At 41.9% G+C, this 18,184-nt stretch overlaps 1 protein-coding gene across 1 annotated transcript in view; it reads right to left on the bottom strand.

Moving 5' to 3' along the window:
• LOC136678105 (uncharacterized) overlaps nt 1-18,184 on the bottom strand; it is an 88,828-nt gene that overhangs the window by 18,354 nt on the left and 52,290 nt on the right. The window contains 5 exon segments of the mRNA XM_066655952.1: nt 13,250-13,423; nt 14,186-15,734; nt 15,819-16,318; nt 16,618-16,731; nt 17,500-17,613. Coding sequence (XP_066512049.1) covers nt 13,250-13,423; nt 14,186-15,734; nt 15,819-16,318; nt 16,618-16,731; nt 17,500-17,613 — 2,451 coding nt within the window.

The raw sequence follows: 18,184 nt of genomic DNA, 5'->3' as shown, positions 1-18,184 counted from the left end.
CAATGTAAATTGGAGTTGGTTATGGCGACCATTACAGCAACATTTATCATAGACAGATATTGACACTACCATGAAGCTGACTTTCTGCACAGTATCCTTTTCCTGCTCTGCTCACTTTTTGCCTCAAGATTGTTAACTAACAATATACATTTAGCTCAGGTGGGAAAACCAGACTAGAGCAGTATGGATTTCTCTGTTTAAACATAGAATTTAAGCCTAAAATTAAGCTTGTGCAGTTGTAGAAGAGCTGAACATTTCTCATGGACAATGTTAAAGTTATCTGGCTAAATCAGTAATCCTGTTTTATTAAATCCCCCCAGGGATTGGAATTATGTAAAATTAGTGACATATATTTTGGCTGTTAAAAGGTAATACTGACTTTTTATTATTAATGTGTGTTGACCAGTAAAACATCAGAAAATTCTTGAACTACAAGCTATTTGTTTAACATTGTTAAATTGTTTATATAACATATTTTACAAGCCAATCTAAGAAATTAGGAATAGGTATAATAATATGTATAAAAATAGGTATTCTCCTTAAAATTACACCTTCAAAAACACTGAGGCGTTGCTACTACAGGCTCTGTACTAATTATTGATTGCAGCAACACCTGGTAGGGACCTGCCCATTGAAGGATGAAAGGGGCCAAAAAAGTATCCAAAGCATCATATGGACTGCAGTCTGTAACTGTAGAACAAAGGGCTGCTGTATGGTCAGTGAAGTCGAGAGAATGGACAGAAATATTGTGGTCAGAATATCATCATATGACTGTGTATTCTACAATGTAATTGAAAGAGCTCTGGCTGACACTGTGTATCAACATTAATCTACTGGGACAGATCAATGTGACAGCGATTTACAAAAACAAAATCTAAAACATAAAAAATCTATTATAAATATATTCAGTACCAAAGTTTTCTTTAAAATATATTTGGGACCAACACTGCGTGTTCTAATAAAAATATCTATAACCAGAATTCCAGCACTCACAATTTTCCCATCTGGAATAACGTAAGATAATTTAGTCTTTCCAAAGTCTCCTGCCCTTCACTGCATCAAAGGATATTTCCGTATAACAGATAACCATCTAAAGGTTTTGGCACAGAGCATTAATGTAGATTAATGTTTCTCTTTTTTGTTCTAGGCTTGCTGTTTTTGCTGTAATTAATATTTTGAAATTCACCTGCCAAACATATTTTCTCTGATGTGTAGGCAGTCAATAAATAAAAAAGAGAAGACAAAAATTGGAATGAAAATAGAAAAATGTTAGCGAGTACGTTTTTATAGAAAATGCACTTTTCATGACTACAGGAATATAAAGTGTTGAATATTGGATATTTTGGACCATGGATGATTTTCATGGTAATTGGTCTCGCCATCTACAATAAAAATCACAACACTAACACACAAACACATCCAATATTTAATTAAGGTAAAACCCGCTGTTCTGCAGTGTGTACCAGCACAGGAGCTGCTGTTCTGCTGTGTGTATCAACAAAGGAGCCTCTGTTCTGCTGGGTGTACCAGCACAGGAGCCGCTGTTCTGCTGGGTGTACCAGCACAGGAGCCGCTGTTCTGCTGTGTGTATCAACAAAGGAGCCTCTGTTCTGCAGTGTGTACCAGCACAGGAGCCGCTGTTCTGCTGGGTGTACCAGCACAGGAGCCGCTGTTCTGCTGGGTGTACCGGCACAGTAGTCGCTGTTCTGCTGTGTGTACCAACAAAGGAGCCGCTGTTCTGCTGTGTGTTCCGGCACAGTGGCCTCTGTTCTGCTGTGTGAACAGTTGTTACACCAAATTCTGTGACCGTCGAGTTCTGTGTCCCTAGAGGGAACTATTTCATAGCCTTGATATATAAGGTCACAATTTCTGAATATGTGACCCCCACTGAATCTCCATATATAAAATTAATAAACATTTCTGTTTAAGTACATTTACGTAGTTAACATTCAGTGGGGTCACAAATTCTGACGGCAGCTGTCAAAAATTCTGACCCCTATGCTGGACATGAAGTAGACCCTCTAGGGTCACAAAACAGGACGGTCACAGAATCCGGTGTAACACTGGCAGAGTAGCCGCTGTTCTGCTCTGTGTACCGGCACAGTAGCCGCTGTTCTGCTGGGTGTGCCGGCAAAGTAGCACCTGTTCTGCTGGGTGTACCGGCACAATAGCCACTGTGACATATTTCCAGTATTAGTGTGACGGGACTCGCGGGGACAGCACAGTAACATCTCGGTTACAGCTGGCTCTCAAGGGCAGCACAGTGGAGCAGCAGGTAGTGTTGCAGTCAAACAGCTTCAGGGACTTGGAGAATATGGGTTCGAGTTCTGCTCCGGGTGACTGTGAGGAGTGTGGTGTGTTCTTACTCAAAAGTGTCCGTAGGTGTGTGAGTGTGTGTGTTGCCCTGTGAAGGACTGGCACCTCCTCTGGGTGTGTTCCTGCTTTGCGCCCAATGATTCCAGGTAGGCTCTGGACCCACCGTGACCCTGAACTGGATAAGCTCTTACAGACAATGAAGGATTAGATGCTGTTTTCACAACCTGTGCTTTGCTGTAATGTTCTGGATAATGATTGTTATTTAAAACAAGTCAAAATAAAGAAGCATCTTGAAAGGAGACCTGAATCGCAAGCAAGTATATTGTGTGTGTGTGTGTGTGTGTGTGTACTCCGCTCTCTCCATTTCAATTTCAACACAGATAAGCTGCTCTGACGTGTCTCTGGCTCATGTAAGGTCTGAATGTCTGACATGGACACCATTTATTTACTTATATATTGAATTGTGCTTGTTGTTATAAATAAAGCTTTTAAAGTGTTGCATCTTATCCTCTGATTTCTGTCCTCTGTCATGGTCAATGCTTGAGGGAGTTTAGTTGATATGAGATAGTCTTTTTTCTGAGCCAAAAAAATATAAACAGAGCTCTGTAGAAAGAACGACATTTATAACACCTTAATAAAACTAATATTATGACGTCAGAAAAGAACATCACAGAACATTAAAAATTTTATATCTACATAAACATTATTAATATATACACTCAGCTGTTAATGTAAAACCTTCTAACCCATAAACAGTTTGGTAGCCATTCCCTGCCCCATAAATATAAATCATTCTGAATATCAAACACTTTTAGCTAATCTCTGCTCAAATCAAAGACACGCCTTTATTAAATGGTCTCTTCATAAACAGAGCATAGTTTACTGTTTCTTCAAAGCTGAATCATTCAGGAATGAAATCACAGAAATCTCACTTGATTATCTCCAGTGTACAGTGTGAACTCCTCCATCCCTCAGAGACCAACTTCACTCCTGAATCCTGCAGGTCAGTCTGACTGAGGTCCGGCTCTTTCAGGGGTGAGTTTGGTGAATTCAGAGCAGAGCAGAGACTTTCATAGGAATTCAGGGTGAATCTACAGTCTGTGAGTCTGCAAGGTAAAGTAAATACAGGAGAAAGTGAAGTTAAAATAGAGAATGTGAAATTCAGACTCATGTGAATCAGGAATTATGAGATTTTCATACATCAGTATTTCTCCAATATTAATTATTCAGTGGTGTGTACATTATGAGCTCAATCAATAATGCTATTTACGTTCTATTTCCACATGGAATTTCACTCCAAACTAAACACTCTTCACTCTTCTTTCACAAACAGAAACAGAGTGACACACTCACACACACACACACATCTACAATCACCAATCCAACTACTAACGTGTGTTTTTGGACCGTGGACACAAGGAGAACACACCACACTCCTCACAGACAGTCACTAAGAGCAGGACTTCGTTGTAGAAAACAATTTTATTACTTTGTGTTTGTTGACAAATATCCTTAAATGATGATTAGTTAAATTAGCATTTATAACTACATACTCATGTGTGAAATCCTGTACCCTATATGCATTTATATGAATGACTAACCAGCATTTACATTATGAATTACTTACACATGTAGTTAAACATTTTTGCTTGATTCTGCACTACTAACTCATATGATAATTACTCCTAAAGACATATTATAAGCTAACTTCACTATATGGCATGAAAACTCACGTGATATTTACACATTCTTAATTCTTAACGTCTAACCTTGAACAGATGTGCACTCCAGGATTGTAACACACTGACATCATAGTGTTGGGCACGGAGGCGCTGATCTGTAGCTTCTGTTTGTGGCCTTGAAGTGTATTTCTAACTCCCTAAATTTTAGTCTCTAGGGAAAAAGTGCTGAGAAGAGATGCCCATTGTCGGCCTGGCCAGATAAAGAATGTCTTCAGGGTCACAACAGGCACCTGAATATTGCACGTGAAGAGCTGAGTACTAACACGTGAAATTATGCATATTAATATACGCTAATCAGTCAGAAACGCCTCACCACCAGGCTATACGTCATCATGGGTATAACTGTCGGAGTCAGATGATGGGAGGTCAGAATTTTCACTTGGGAGGGGTATCACACTGTTCTCAATGTGTAAGTTCTCCTGGATCCAGTATTTTGGTAAATAAATACTTTGATTTGCTTTGAACTTCACTCGACTGGTGTCTGCGACTCTCTCGTAACGGACACGCCTCCCCCGAAGAGGGAGGGTGTATTTTGGACCTTTTTGTTATTTTCTCATGAGTTGGTAAATTTTAAATACTTTGAGAACGGTCCAAAGAAACATTTTTATCTTCAAATTGGTGACCCCGACGTGCGGGAGGTCCAGACCGGACACCTTAGGACTCCTTTCCACTCGCGGCCGCAACATACTAAGGTGGGTGTGCAGACCCTGTTTTATTCAAATTCTGCATATTGGACTTTTTAAATTGGAGTGGTGTGGAGCCCCGGCGGTGGTCCGGAGTGGGGTATTGAGCAAATCAATTTATTTTAAATATGTTTTTATAATTTTTATCAGTTTATACATTTGGGGTTGCTTGTTGGGAAAATTAATTATGGAATTTACAATATAATAGATGGTGGTTGGTTGCCATCACTGGGACTGGGAGCTGGCGTGCCCCCCTCGGACCTGACGAGGTGTCGAGATAATGGCCCGGTCGGAGTGGTCCATCCGTGGGATTGGTTCCCCCTAAAGTATAATCTAAAGGTGGATGTTGTTCCCACCATGGGTTATTGTGGATTTAAATAAAAAATTATGGTTTACTCGGGGCGGCACGGTGGCGCAGCAGGTAGTGTCGCAGTCACACAGCTCCAGGGGCCTGGAGGTTGTGGGTTCGATTCCCACTCCGGGTGACTGTCTGTGAGGAGTTGGTGTGTTCTCCCCGTGGCCGCGTGGGTTTCCTCCGGGTGCTCCGGTTTCCTCCCACAGTCCAAAAACACACGTTGCAGGTGGATTGGCGACTCGAAAGTGTCCGTAGGTGTGAGTGTGTGTGTGTCTGTGTTGCCCTGTGAAGGACTGGCGTCCCCTCCAGGGTGTATTCCCGCCTTGCGCCCAATGATTCCAGGTAGGCTCTGGACCCCCCGCGACCCTAAATTGGATAAGTGGTTACAGATAATGGATGGATGGATGGATGGTTTACTCGGAAGCGGATGTTGTTCCCGCAGATTTTATAAAGGTTTAAGCTCTTCCCACCTGGTTTTGGTGTGTATTTTAATGGAATTTGATGGTGTATTAATGTTTTATGTCTGTTCTGAGAGCCTGTGTTATTCTTAGAGGCTGTTTAATTGACTGTTGTGTATGTTTTTGCTCGCTAGAGGGCGATAGAGGAGTGTCTTGCTGTGTATGTGTATGTGTATGTGTCAGCTGAGTGTGTGTCAGCTGAAAGAATTTTTTTGGGAGAAAAAGGAGAAAGTAGGGGACTGATCAACCCCCTTTCTTCTGTAGTTGCTTGTGTGTGCGGAGAACTAGTTTCTCCATGTGCTGTAAAAAGCCATGAATTTTTTGTGGGTGTGTTTAGAGAAAAGTAGGGAAAGGACATCTCTGCCTAGAGAGTGTCAGAGAGAGAGTTTTCGTAAGTGTTTCGAGAGTGTTTAAAGAAAAAGTGGGGAAATGTGATAAAGAATGAGTGATTTAAAAATTAATAGGGAAAAATATTTGTAATGGTAACAATTATGAGCTTCGTTCAAGGACAGTTATTTAAAGAATATGAACCACAATAAAATGAGGGGTTTGTTTATTTATGACAATGAGCCTGAACGGAAGACATTTTTAAAGTAAAAATATATAAAGTAAAAATAAATGAGCTTTCTTGGAGACTATACATTAAGAAAATATAGACAATGAGCTCCAGAAAGACGTTTTTAGAGGTTGAGAATAGGAGAAAGGAGAGCAAGGTGTAAAGCTGAGGAATTAATAGGGTACATTGGGGAAACTGTAAGGTTTAAACATGGGAATTAAAGGGAAAATTGTTACTTGAACACTTGCTCTAATTTTGAATCTGGTTTCTTTGTTATTGGGGTTAATTTAGCCTGGTTGTGGATAAATATATATTTGGTATTTTGTTTACTGCTTATTGTCCTAAGAATCTTATTTTTCCGGTTCAGTTTGCATTTTTTTTTTTTTTGACTGTGGTAGTTGGTGTTATAAATTTATTTTCTTCCTCGGTTTGAACTTTTTGTTCATCATAACATATTTTGTAACTTGCTTGCTATTCCTGTAGTTCTCAAAATTTTGTTTTCACTTTTTATAATATATCTTGTAGTTTGACTGCTTATTGATGGTGTGCTGATGATGTTTGTTTTGTTCGGTTGGAAATTGATACTCCACATAATAGGCACGATGGTGGCTTGTTGACTGATGTGTTCAGTTATCTAAACTATAGTCTTTGGTTTTTTCTGTTTATTACAAATTCTATTTCATATATTGGTGTGTTATTTGCGTCTGACTAAAGAGCTTTTTCGGTTCGTGGGTCGGTTTGATAATTAATGTACATTAGGCTTGGCTTGCTTCTAATTCAATACTGTGTTTGAAGACACGCACTACGTTTTTTTATCAGCCTGTGAAATTCTTCACAGGGCTGAGGTGGTTCTGCTTTTCTTGGCTGAGCTTGAAAACTTGACTTTAAAACTTTTCTTTTCTTTTTTATATAAACTGAGCCGGAAAGCGCTAAGTGTTGCGTGGGCGCTCTGTGGGGGAGACCCTGATTCACTAGGGATTGAAAACACCAGGTCAGTCACAGCCGACGGCAGCTTCACATACTGCCGAGAATGCGGAAGTGGAAAGTGAGTATACAAAACACAAGGGGGGGGGCTACTGCCCCGCCTCCGCCATACAACATAAGCCACGTCCCACCAGCTGACACCATCCTGCCTGTCTTCAGTGTAGACTCGGGCACAGTGAGTTTACAGAGTCACACACACAAACGCAGACACAGATGGGAGGGGCTCTGTGAGCAGGCAGCACACAGAGACAAACACACAAACGCACACACAGAAGATCCATTTGAATCACGGAGGCCACGAGAGTCAATTTTAATTGCACACACAAATATTAACACCGACTGTTCTGACATTATAGATACCACGTGAAATTATATAGAACAGGATAAACCGCGCCTTCACCATAAACAAACACTGAAAACACCATTTAAGAACCAGATGCCACGAAAAACTAAACAAAACATTAGGATTAAAGCAGATTTAGAGGACCATGTCACAACTGATGATGACTCTGACCATGATGACGGACACACAGCAGATGATGAGGACAGTGCAAACGGACGATGTGGTGATAGACGGATGACTGATTTGAACAATACATTGCGTATCATGGAAACCTCATATTAGAAGAAAAGAGACAATTGGAATTAAAACAACAGACTTTAGAATGCGACATGCACACCTCAGACAGAACAGATATTTTGAGAAGAAGCACTAGACACCGACACCCGCCTGACAGGTATAGGACTGACACTAACGTCGGCACTATGTTTCCATTAGTGGCCACTAGAACAGGAACATATAAATATGTACCATTAAAAATTAGATAATAAAGACAAGGAGACAGTTAAGTTAGAAAGAGAACTACTAACTGTTCAACTAGCAGAAGCCAGGAAATATATTAATGATAATAAAAAGCAAACAAAGTCTGACACCATGATGCCTATGACTGCAGTACCACAACCAAACATTCAACCACCACAAACATACATGAACACACAAACATATATGCCAACCCAAACAGGGCCACCACAAAACCCACCGTATAATTATGGACTAATTTCATATTTCCCATATCAGCCCTACTCATGGGGCAGGTGGCGGGGTAATGGTAGGTGGAGGGGCAGGGTCCACCACCAGACCGGGGCGTGCCTAAGATGTGGAGCTTTGGATCACTGGGCAGCACAATGGAAGGCACAACTCTTTACTGACACCAGCTATCCACACCAGGCACTACACCCACAGGCGGCACCAAAACCGGAGCCATCACAGCTTCCTGCTGGCCAATACAGCATGGAGCCGTGGGGTGGACATTGACGGGGCCCAGAGGAGCACCAGGACAGCAGGGCCAGGGCAGAACCCATGCTGTCATTAACTGTGGGGGCCTCCAAAATCCCTTTTCTGGTAGACACGGGAGCCACATGGTCAGCCATCAACACAGTATTACCCACACACCTGATGAGACCTCAACAGGATGAGTCAGTAGACATTTACTGGGGTTTAGTGACTGGACAGACGGACCCGTCACCACCACAAATTGACTTGTTCCAACAGTGGTCGCCTTGGATTACAGCCATGGCACCCTACGTTCCTCCGCCCGACCCATTCCATGTCACCCTGTTTTATGATGTAGGGGGAGATTTAACTTATTATGAAGCTTTTCAAACAGAATTAGAGGGCACACAGTGGTCGGTTGATACCACAGGGATTTATGTGGGTCCTGAAGGGGTGGCATCTTCTGTCTCACTAACACCACAACAACGTAATTGGTACAAACTGTCTGACACGGCGGCACCACACATTTCACTAGCTCTCCATCCGGGACACGGGGCCAAGCAGTTGGGCCCTATTGTAAAAAGAGCAAATGAGGCCACGGATTGGGTCCGGACCCAGCTGCCTGGCGTCATGTTTTCACAGTCAACACAGACATATCACATCACTGATAACTCATCCATTCAAGTCACATTGCACCATCGAATGCTGCCTAGATACCATGGTTGTGAGGACTCTGATTATCTACAGATGGAGGTATTATTGGCATCACTGCCTGACACATTGTGGTCCATAGGACCAGATGATGTAGGATATACTAATCAGACACCTGTCTCTTTTTGTATGAATATTACACAACCAATTTGGATTCCCCAATATAAACACAAAACCAGAGACTGTGTAAGACATGTTAGCATTTTTAGGACTGACTGGTTACAGCAGACAATAGATTCTTGACTTTGTCGGACGAACACAACCTCTTAGGGACATGGTGAAATCTCTAGGGATGAGAAATTTGTCTGGTAAGCTCACTTGGACGGTGGAGTCAGAACAGGCGTTTATAGATGTTAAACAAGCCTTATCCGTTGCAGTTGACTTAGCCAGACCTGACTATTCACTACTGTTTTACATGGATGTTTCTGAAACAGACACTGTGATTAATGGTGTACTGTTTCAGAAAAAGGGGGAAGGTAGCGCAGTACTAATGTACTTAAGTGTCCCATTGGACCTTATAGAAAGGAGACAACCACAGTGCACAAGACATGTAGCAGGACTGACCAAATTAGTACAGAAAACAGCACATCTGGTAGCAGGATACCCATTGCGCATTCTAACCACACACGGAGTAGTAGCATACATAAATTCACAGATGTTCACACTCACTCCATTGAGACAGAGACGCATTCACAAAGCATTGACTGCACCCAACATCACCTATACACACACGAAGGAGTTAATATGGCAGATGGGATGCTGGAAGGCCCACCACATGAGTGTGAGGAACAGGTAGAAAGGCAAGGAAAAGTAAGACCAGACTTACAAGCCACACCCATTCCAGGGTCATGGAATTTATGGACGCATGGGTGTGGGTACAGGGCAGATACAGGTGAAGTCAGAGCAGGATACGCAGTAGTTCAGGAAGCAAAGGGGGAAACACATGAGTTTCAGACAGTCATTGCAGACGAGGTGAAACAAAATCCATCAGCACAGAAGGCAGAACTGCTAGCAGTAATTTCAGCACTAGAAGTGGCAGAAGGAAGGGACGTTACTATTTATAGTGACTCAGCGTACGTAGTGACAGCCGCGCACGTAGACATTCCACACTGGAAGCAGGCTGGATACGTCACAAGCACAGGGAAACCGTCAAACACAAGACAGAACTGATGCGATTAGAAGCAGCTATACACAAACCAAACAAGGTAGCGATTGTGAAGTGTAAAGGACACCAAAAGGGAGACACAATAATAAACAGGGGGAATGAAGCTGCAGATGGGGCAGCAAAAAGAGCAGCAGGATACACGGAACCCAACAACATGCTTGTGTTGGACTCCAGTGTACCCTGGGAACCGATTCCCACAGGACAAGAGCTTAGACACATACAGGATCAGGCAAGTCCAGAAGAAAAGTCAGTATGGCTAGCAAAGGGGGCTAGCCCAAACAGTCAGGTGTGGACGTCACAAGAAGGACAAGTAGTTTTACCAATGTCACTAGCAGAAGCGATCTTAGAAGAAGCACACTCAGTGGCACACTTAGGAAGAGAACAGACACTGGAAGATCTAAAACAATGTTGGCATCCATACATGTCAGCATTAGTGGTTGATTACATCACTAAATGTCAGATTTGTAACACTCAGAACGTAGCAAAAGCATTTAAATTAGCTCCAGGAAGGTTTCCATTGCCAGATTATCATGGACATGAGATTCAAATGGATTACACAGATATGATTGACCCCATTAGGAGATATAGATATCTCCTGGTCGTTGTAGATAGATTCTCGGGGTGGGTAGAGGCAGTCCCCACTCTGAGGGAAGATGTAAAATCAGTCTGTAAGTTTCTGATTAATTGTTGGATTCCGAACCATGGGTTTCCTAGGAAAAATTTTTTTTTTCAGATAACGGGAGTCATTTCACGAGCAAAACACTGCAGTGGGTGGAGCAGTCATTGGGGCTGCGCCATAGCTATGGTTGTGTGTATCATCCTGCCTCACAAGGTCAGGTGGAGAGGATGAATCAAACTTTGAAAACCAAATTAGCAAAAATCAAACTGGCCACGGGCATGAATTGGCTTGAGGCCCTTCCAATTGCTTTAATTAGTGTCTGTAGTTCAGTAAATAGAACTATAGGATTTACTCCTTTTGAATTAGTGAGAGGCATGCCATTTCCGGGCCCCAACAATGCGCTTTCGTCCCCACAGAAACCACGTCAAGCAGAGTACCAAAAGTTACATGAAGAACTAAAAGCTGTTTGTAAAGATTTCTCTATACAGGTGCAGGAAAGGAGAGAAGGAGAAGAAACGGAGGAGAAGGATCCAGAAGTGACAGTCTCACCCTGGGTCCTCCTGAAGGTCATCAAGCGGAAGTGGTACGAACCTCGCTGGACAGGACCCTACCAGGTGACAGAGAGAACCAGTTGTGCAGTCCGACTGAAGGGTAAAGGCTTATAGTGGAACCACCTTACACAGTGCAGAGCCGCACCGACACCTAACATCAAACATTCACTGAAGGAAAAACAACACCTCAGAAGAGGCTGATCAAGCAGCCTCAACCAACATAGGGGCAGAATAATCCCCTGAGGCAGGGGCACGACAAGGAAAGTCTATCCTTGCCCCCAGCGCAGATCCCTACCAACGGATGAAGAATACACTTTAACACATACACATATAGGGCTCATTGTAATCTCTTAGTCCAGAGGGTGAGTGGTAGGACAGAGGTGTCCACTCCCAACAGGAGCGGTGTAATTGCCCGCTACCACCACAATCTGCCATCATGCTCTACCTAAGTCACTCGCCAACCCGGGGGTGACCTAGGCAGACCAATCTAACATTAATTGCTTACCATTTATCTAAATGTATTGACATGTCAGTTGGACAGGTCAAAAGGGGGAATTGTTGTAGAAAACAATTTTATTACTTTGTGTTTGTTGACAAATATCCTTAAATGATGATTAGTTAAATTAGCATTTATAACTACATACTCATGTGTGAAATCCTGTACCCTATATGCATTTATATGAATGACTAACCAGCATTTACATTATGAATTACTTACACATGTAGTTAAACATTTTTGCTTGATCCTGCACTACTAACTCATATGATAATTACTCCTAAAGACATATTATAAGCTAACTTCACTACATGGCATGATAACTTGATATTTACACATTTTTAATTCTTAACGTCTAACCTTGAACAGATGTGCACTCCAGGATTGTAACACACTGACATCATAGTGTTGGGCACGGAGGCGCTGATCTGTATCTTCTGTTTGTGGCCTTGAAGTGCATTTCTGACTCCCTAAATTTTAGTCTCTTGGGAAAAAGTGCTGAGAAGAGAGGCCCATTGTCGGCCTGGCCAGATAAAGAATGTCTTCAGGGTCACAACAGGCACCTGAATATTGCACGTGAAGAGCTGAGTACTAACACGTGAAATTATGCATATTAATATACGCTAATCAGCCAGAAACGCCTCACCACAGGCTATACGTCATCTGGGGTATAACTGTCGGAGTCAGATGATGGGAGGTCAGAATTTTCACTTGGGAGGGGTATTACACTGTCTCAATGTGTAAGTTCTCCTGGATCCAGTATTTTGGTAAATAAATACTTTGATTTGCTTTGAACTTCACTCGACTGGTGTCTGCGACTCTCTCGTAACGGACACGCCTCCCCCGAAGAGGGAGGGTGTATTTTGGACCTTTTTGTTATTTTCTCATGAGTTGGTAAATTTTAAATACTTTGAGAACGGTCCAAAGAAACATTTTTATCTTCAACTTGAACCCACAACCTCCAGGTCCCTGGAGCTGTGTAACTGCGACACTAACCTGCTGTGCTACAATGTTGTAAATTATTATTATTATTATTATTATTATTATTATTATTATTATTATTATTATTATCACTATTATTATCACTATTAGCACTGAAAATGCTGTTTCTCTGATTTCTGCTCTGCAGGAATGTTCTCTGTCTCTGTGCCTGAGAATAATGTGGAATTTTGGGAGTAAATGTCAGTTTACAAAGAGAATATAGTACAAACACAAATAGTAAAATCACTGAACCTTATCCATGTAAAAACAATGGCCTAAACTTTTTGAGGGCAAACTACAGCCAATCGGAGCAGGAGAATACACTCATTATCCACATGGACATTCATCCAAAATCTCACCTGAGTGTCTCCAGTTTACAGTTTGAACTCTTCAGTGCCTCAGAGATCAGCTCCACTCCTGAATCCTGCAGCTCAGTCTCACTGAACTCCAGCTCTTTCAGGGGTGAGTTTGGTGATTTCAGAACAGAGCAGAGAGTTTCACAGGAATTCATGGTCAGCTTACAGCCAGACAATCTGCAACACAATGTAAACACAGTGCATAATACAGTAAAAAACGTGAAGGTGAGGAACTGTCTGTAAGTTTGGTTTGTTAGAGCAAATGTGACCGCTTCCTTTTGACACTGGTGCTCACCAAACAAACAGCAACTCCTTTTTTATTCTGTGCAGTGGAGGAATTTCAGGTGCTGTTTTGACTCCTTTATCCATTTGACCACGTCTTGTTGTGTTTCCAGTTGGAAAAAATACCACCAGGTACACAGCCCAGAGAAGTGCATTAAGCTCAGTGAGGGGCATTGTTCAGATGACAAAATTAATGTCATACATGTGTCGCTTACATATGTCATACATCATCGCTTTTTATAAAATACATATTTGGTTCAGGACCAAACCAGGACTAAAATATGACAATATATGAATTTACATATTTGGTACAACCCAAGGAAACTGAACTACAAGTCTGAACACTCCTTGAAATTCAGCCTCACAGGAATAAAAATGATCAGACTTGAGGAAAATACTGCTTTTATAAACTTGGGGGATTTGTGTGAGATACAGTGAGAGTGAGAGAAAACAAGAGAAAGACATCAGTCTTATCCATGTTCATCTAACTCCACCTGTTCTGTAATGTCTCATTCATTTCATTTATCACATCCTAATTATACACACAGTGAGGAACTTCTACTCAGAGTAAAACAATCTGAAAACTTATCTCAGGCAACATCAACACTGAAAAATAAAAAAAAAATACAAACACACACATGTAGAAACAACACTCACACGGCCTTTCTGCAGTTGCTCACAGCTGGGATCAGTCTCCAATAACCCGGCTCAGTGGTGTTATACTTCCTCAAGTCCAGTTCATCCAGCACCTCGTCTGAGTTCACGAGCATGTAGGCTAACGCTAAACACGCTCCAGCAGACAGTCTCTCATTTGACTGATCCTTGGATTTAAGATACTCCTGGATTTTACTGGATAAAGAGGAGTCGTTCATTTCAGTGAGACAGAGGAACAGGTTGATAGATCTGTCAGAAGGAAGATCCTCTGATTGTATCATGTGTTTGATGTACTGAACTGTTTTCTTGATGCTCTCAGAGCTGCTCACTGTGTGTGTCAGTAGGTCCTGCAGGAGTTGTTGATTGGACTCCTGTGAGATGCCCAACAGAAAACGGAGAAACAGATCCAGGTGTCCAGTCTTACTCTTTAAAGCTGTAAGCACAGCTCCCTTCAGCAGCTCGTCCAGTGAAACCCTATGAGACCACTTCCTGGTTTTCAGCTTCAGAAACTTCAGTTCCTTTCTGTTGTTGCTCACACAGCAGTGAAACACATAGAAAGCAGCCAGGAACTCCTGAAAGCTCAGATGCACAAAGCAGTAAACCTTCCTCTGGTAAAGCACAGACTCCTCCCTAAAGATCTCAGTGCAAATCCCAGAGTACACTGAGGCCTCAGTGACATCAATCCCACACTCTCTCAGGTCGCCTTCATAAAACATCACATTGCCCTTCATCAGCTGTTTGAAAGCCAGTTCAGACAGTTTCAGAAACATCTTCCTGTTGGATCTCAGGAGTTCCTGTAAAGTTCCTCTCTCATCTTCCTCCACATACTTCTCCTTCCTCATGATTGTCTGAGTGCACAGGAAGTGTGAGTACATTGCAGTCAGAGTTTTAGGGATTTCTGTGGTTCCTTGTTTCATGATTCGCTGAAGCACAGTTGCTGAGATCCAGCAGAAGACTGGAATGTGGCACATGATGTGGAGACTCCTCGTCGTCTTAATGTGGGAGATGACACTGTCGGCTTGGTGTTGGTCACTAATCCTCTTCCTGAAGTACTCCTCCTTCTGTGGATCATTGAATCCCTGAATTTCTGTCACACGGCTGATGTACTGAGAGGGGATCTGATTGGCTGCTGCTGGTCTGGAGGTTATCCAGATGTGAGCAGAGGGAAGCAGGTCTCCTTTGATGAGGTTTGTCATCAACACGTCCACTGAAGACACCTTGGTCACTTCTGACACTTTCTCACACTCTGAGAACTTCAGTGGAATTCTGCTTTCATCGAGGCCGTCAAATATGAACACAGTTTTACACACGTCATATTCCTTTGTGTCCAGACCTCGGAGCTCAGGATGGAGGGCACACAGAAGTCCATGAAGACTGTACTGTTTGTCTTTAATCAGGTTCAGCTCTCGGAATGGAAGCACAAACATGAACTCTATATCCTGATTGGCTTCTCCTTCAGCCCAGTCCAGAATGAACTTCTGCACAGAGACAGTTTTTCCAATGCCAGCAATGCCTTTAGTCAGAACGCTTTTCAGTTTTTCCACCTGTGGATCTTTATCTTCTTCTCCTTCTTCACGTCTCACATCTTCATCCATCACAGCTCTGGTGTTGTCTTCTTCCATTTCTCCCATCGTACACTGTACAGGGTTAAATATGTCTAAACAGTTTATTGGTGTATCTGGCAGGTTTTGTTTCCAGGGTTTGTTTTCAATCTGTAAAACTTCATGTTCTTCATTCATTCCTTCCCTCTCTCCCTCGATGATGTAGAGCTGAGTGTAAACCCTGTTCAGGAGGATTTTATTCTCTTGTGTTCTGAATCCCTCAAATAAGCTCTCGTACTTGTTCTTCAGGCTGATTTTGTTTCTCTCTGAGACACTGAGCAGGACGTCATCCACTGGTTTGTATTCATCCAGCTCCATGGACTCATCCATGTGTGGAAACTGAACAGAGCCTGTTTTGAACCTCCTTCTGCAACAGGGACAGGTCAAGTCTCCTGAGTGGACAGACTGGTCCCTAAGGCTCCTGATGCACTGTCTACATAAAGAGTGTCTACAGGTGATAGAGACTGGATCTGTCTGAATCTGCTCACACACTCCACACCTGGAACCATCCTGGTATAGCACCTCCCTCCTTGAACTAGAGAAGAAAACAGTAGGAAACTTAATGTATGAAACAGAAACTAAAAATGTAATGGCATATTGTGTGTGTGTGTGTTATTGCAGCTCTCTTAGGTTCACAATAACTCTATTCTATTTGCCAGTGTTTAGTTATTTCTCCTGTTTGTCAGTAGGTGCTGATAGCTCTGTATGGAAAGGCTGGTCCCTGGTGGTGAAACTGCTGTACACTCAAACTAATTCAGTCCAAAAGGCTGCTTTCTGAGTCATATCCATCTGTAAATTTCTTTCATACTGAATCATGTTGTGTTTGTGTCTCACCTCAGGTCAGAGCTGGTTCTTTCATCAATGAAAATAGGAGGATTAAACATCAAGTTGTTGTTCTCCAGAGACACACAGCTGGGCTGTGGAAGATCTGCTCTGAATGTCTGAGGTCTAGAAATGGGATGTGGAGAGTTAAGGAGTTAAAGCCGCACTGATTGAAAAGAGAGATTGAAGCATAGCTTCATCTGCTGTAAACATGTCTCTATTCATCTAACAGCAGTGATGACATTCCCTTTAAATTAAGACATTTCAGTTTAATCAAGAGAAAAAACACATTCTCACGATACATCTTGGATTTGGAAAACAAATTCTGGAAAAAACAAATGCTGATAACACGAGTTATCAGTGATGGGGAGGGTTGGGGGTTAAGTGAGTAACTTTTATAAAGGTAAGAGCTGCCATTTCTCTCAGTATTTGCTCCCACAGTGGCAGGAGAGAGTGAAAAAATGGTGGCCTGCTAACATCTCTGTAAGACGTCTACAAATATATATATATAACTCTCTCTTCATAAGCATGTGACTGTTTAGTTTATTCACTATAACTTCCACAAGAACTTCACAGGTCAGCACTCTACAGAGAGGTCATCACTTCTTCTGTAGTGCTACATACACACTCTGGTCATGAATGTACAGAGCAATGTTTTGAGCTTAGCTGAGCTCGAACCATGTTCACACAAAAGATAAATATAGCTTATCATTATATATATATATATATATATATATATATATATATATATATATATATATATATATATATATATATATATATAGCTTATCATAAAACACACACGCACACAAAGAAAACTCAAGAAAGACCTTAAAATGCTGCTTGTTAAGAAGTGTCCTGCTGAAAAGCACTACTATGTTGTTAGTGTCTCACCTCGGGTCAGAACTGATTCTCCCATCACTGAAAAGAGGAGGAATGAACATAGAGTTGTTGCTCTTCAGAGACACACAGCTGGGAGGTGCAGATTCTGCTCTGAATGTCTGAAATCTGGAAATGGGACGTGACAACACAAGATTAAAGCTAAAAAACCTACTATAAAGAGAGATTTAACCACAGCTTCATCTGTTGAAAATGTGTCAAAGAAACCTAACAGCGGTGCTGCAGTACTCTCTAAATAACATTTTACAGGTTGAATGCTAGAAAATACCCCTTTATTAAGCTAGACACTGAAAAACTGCAAATCCTGCTAACATTATTATCAGGGAAGGGTGTTAAACAAGTAAAAGCTTAAAGGCCATGGCTGCCACTCCTCTCAGTGTCACCTGCTCAAGAATCATAACAGTGAACAGGACTCACATTTCTAAATGTGATTAAAGGTGTGGCCTAATCCTCTTGCATTTCAGACCTGTTCTAAAGAGACCTCATTAAATCAGTAAAACAAGACACACATATGATTCATGATTCATTTATCTACCAAGTAATAACCCTGGCAGCAGCACACTCCAGGAAATACAGGGCAGCACTAGAGTAACAGAGTAACTAGAACCATGTACTATATTATAGTAAAGGAACAAGTCTGAGCTGGGCTTCAACCTTGAATCCAAAACAAAGTCAATTA

Source organism: Hoplias malabaricus, chromosome 2 (genome assembly GCF_029633855.1).
Source record: "Hoplias malabaricus isolate fHopMal1 chromosome 2, fHopMal1.hap1, whole genome shotgun sequence".
Classification (NCBI taxonomy): domain Eukaryota; kingdom Metazoa; phylum Chordata; class Actinopteri; order Characiformes; family Erythrinidae; genus Hoplias; species Hoplias malabaricus.
The sequence above is the reverse complement of the archived record's forward strand: the minus strand, read 5'-3'. Positions and strand labels throughout refer to the sequence as shown.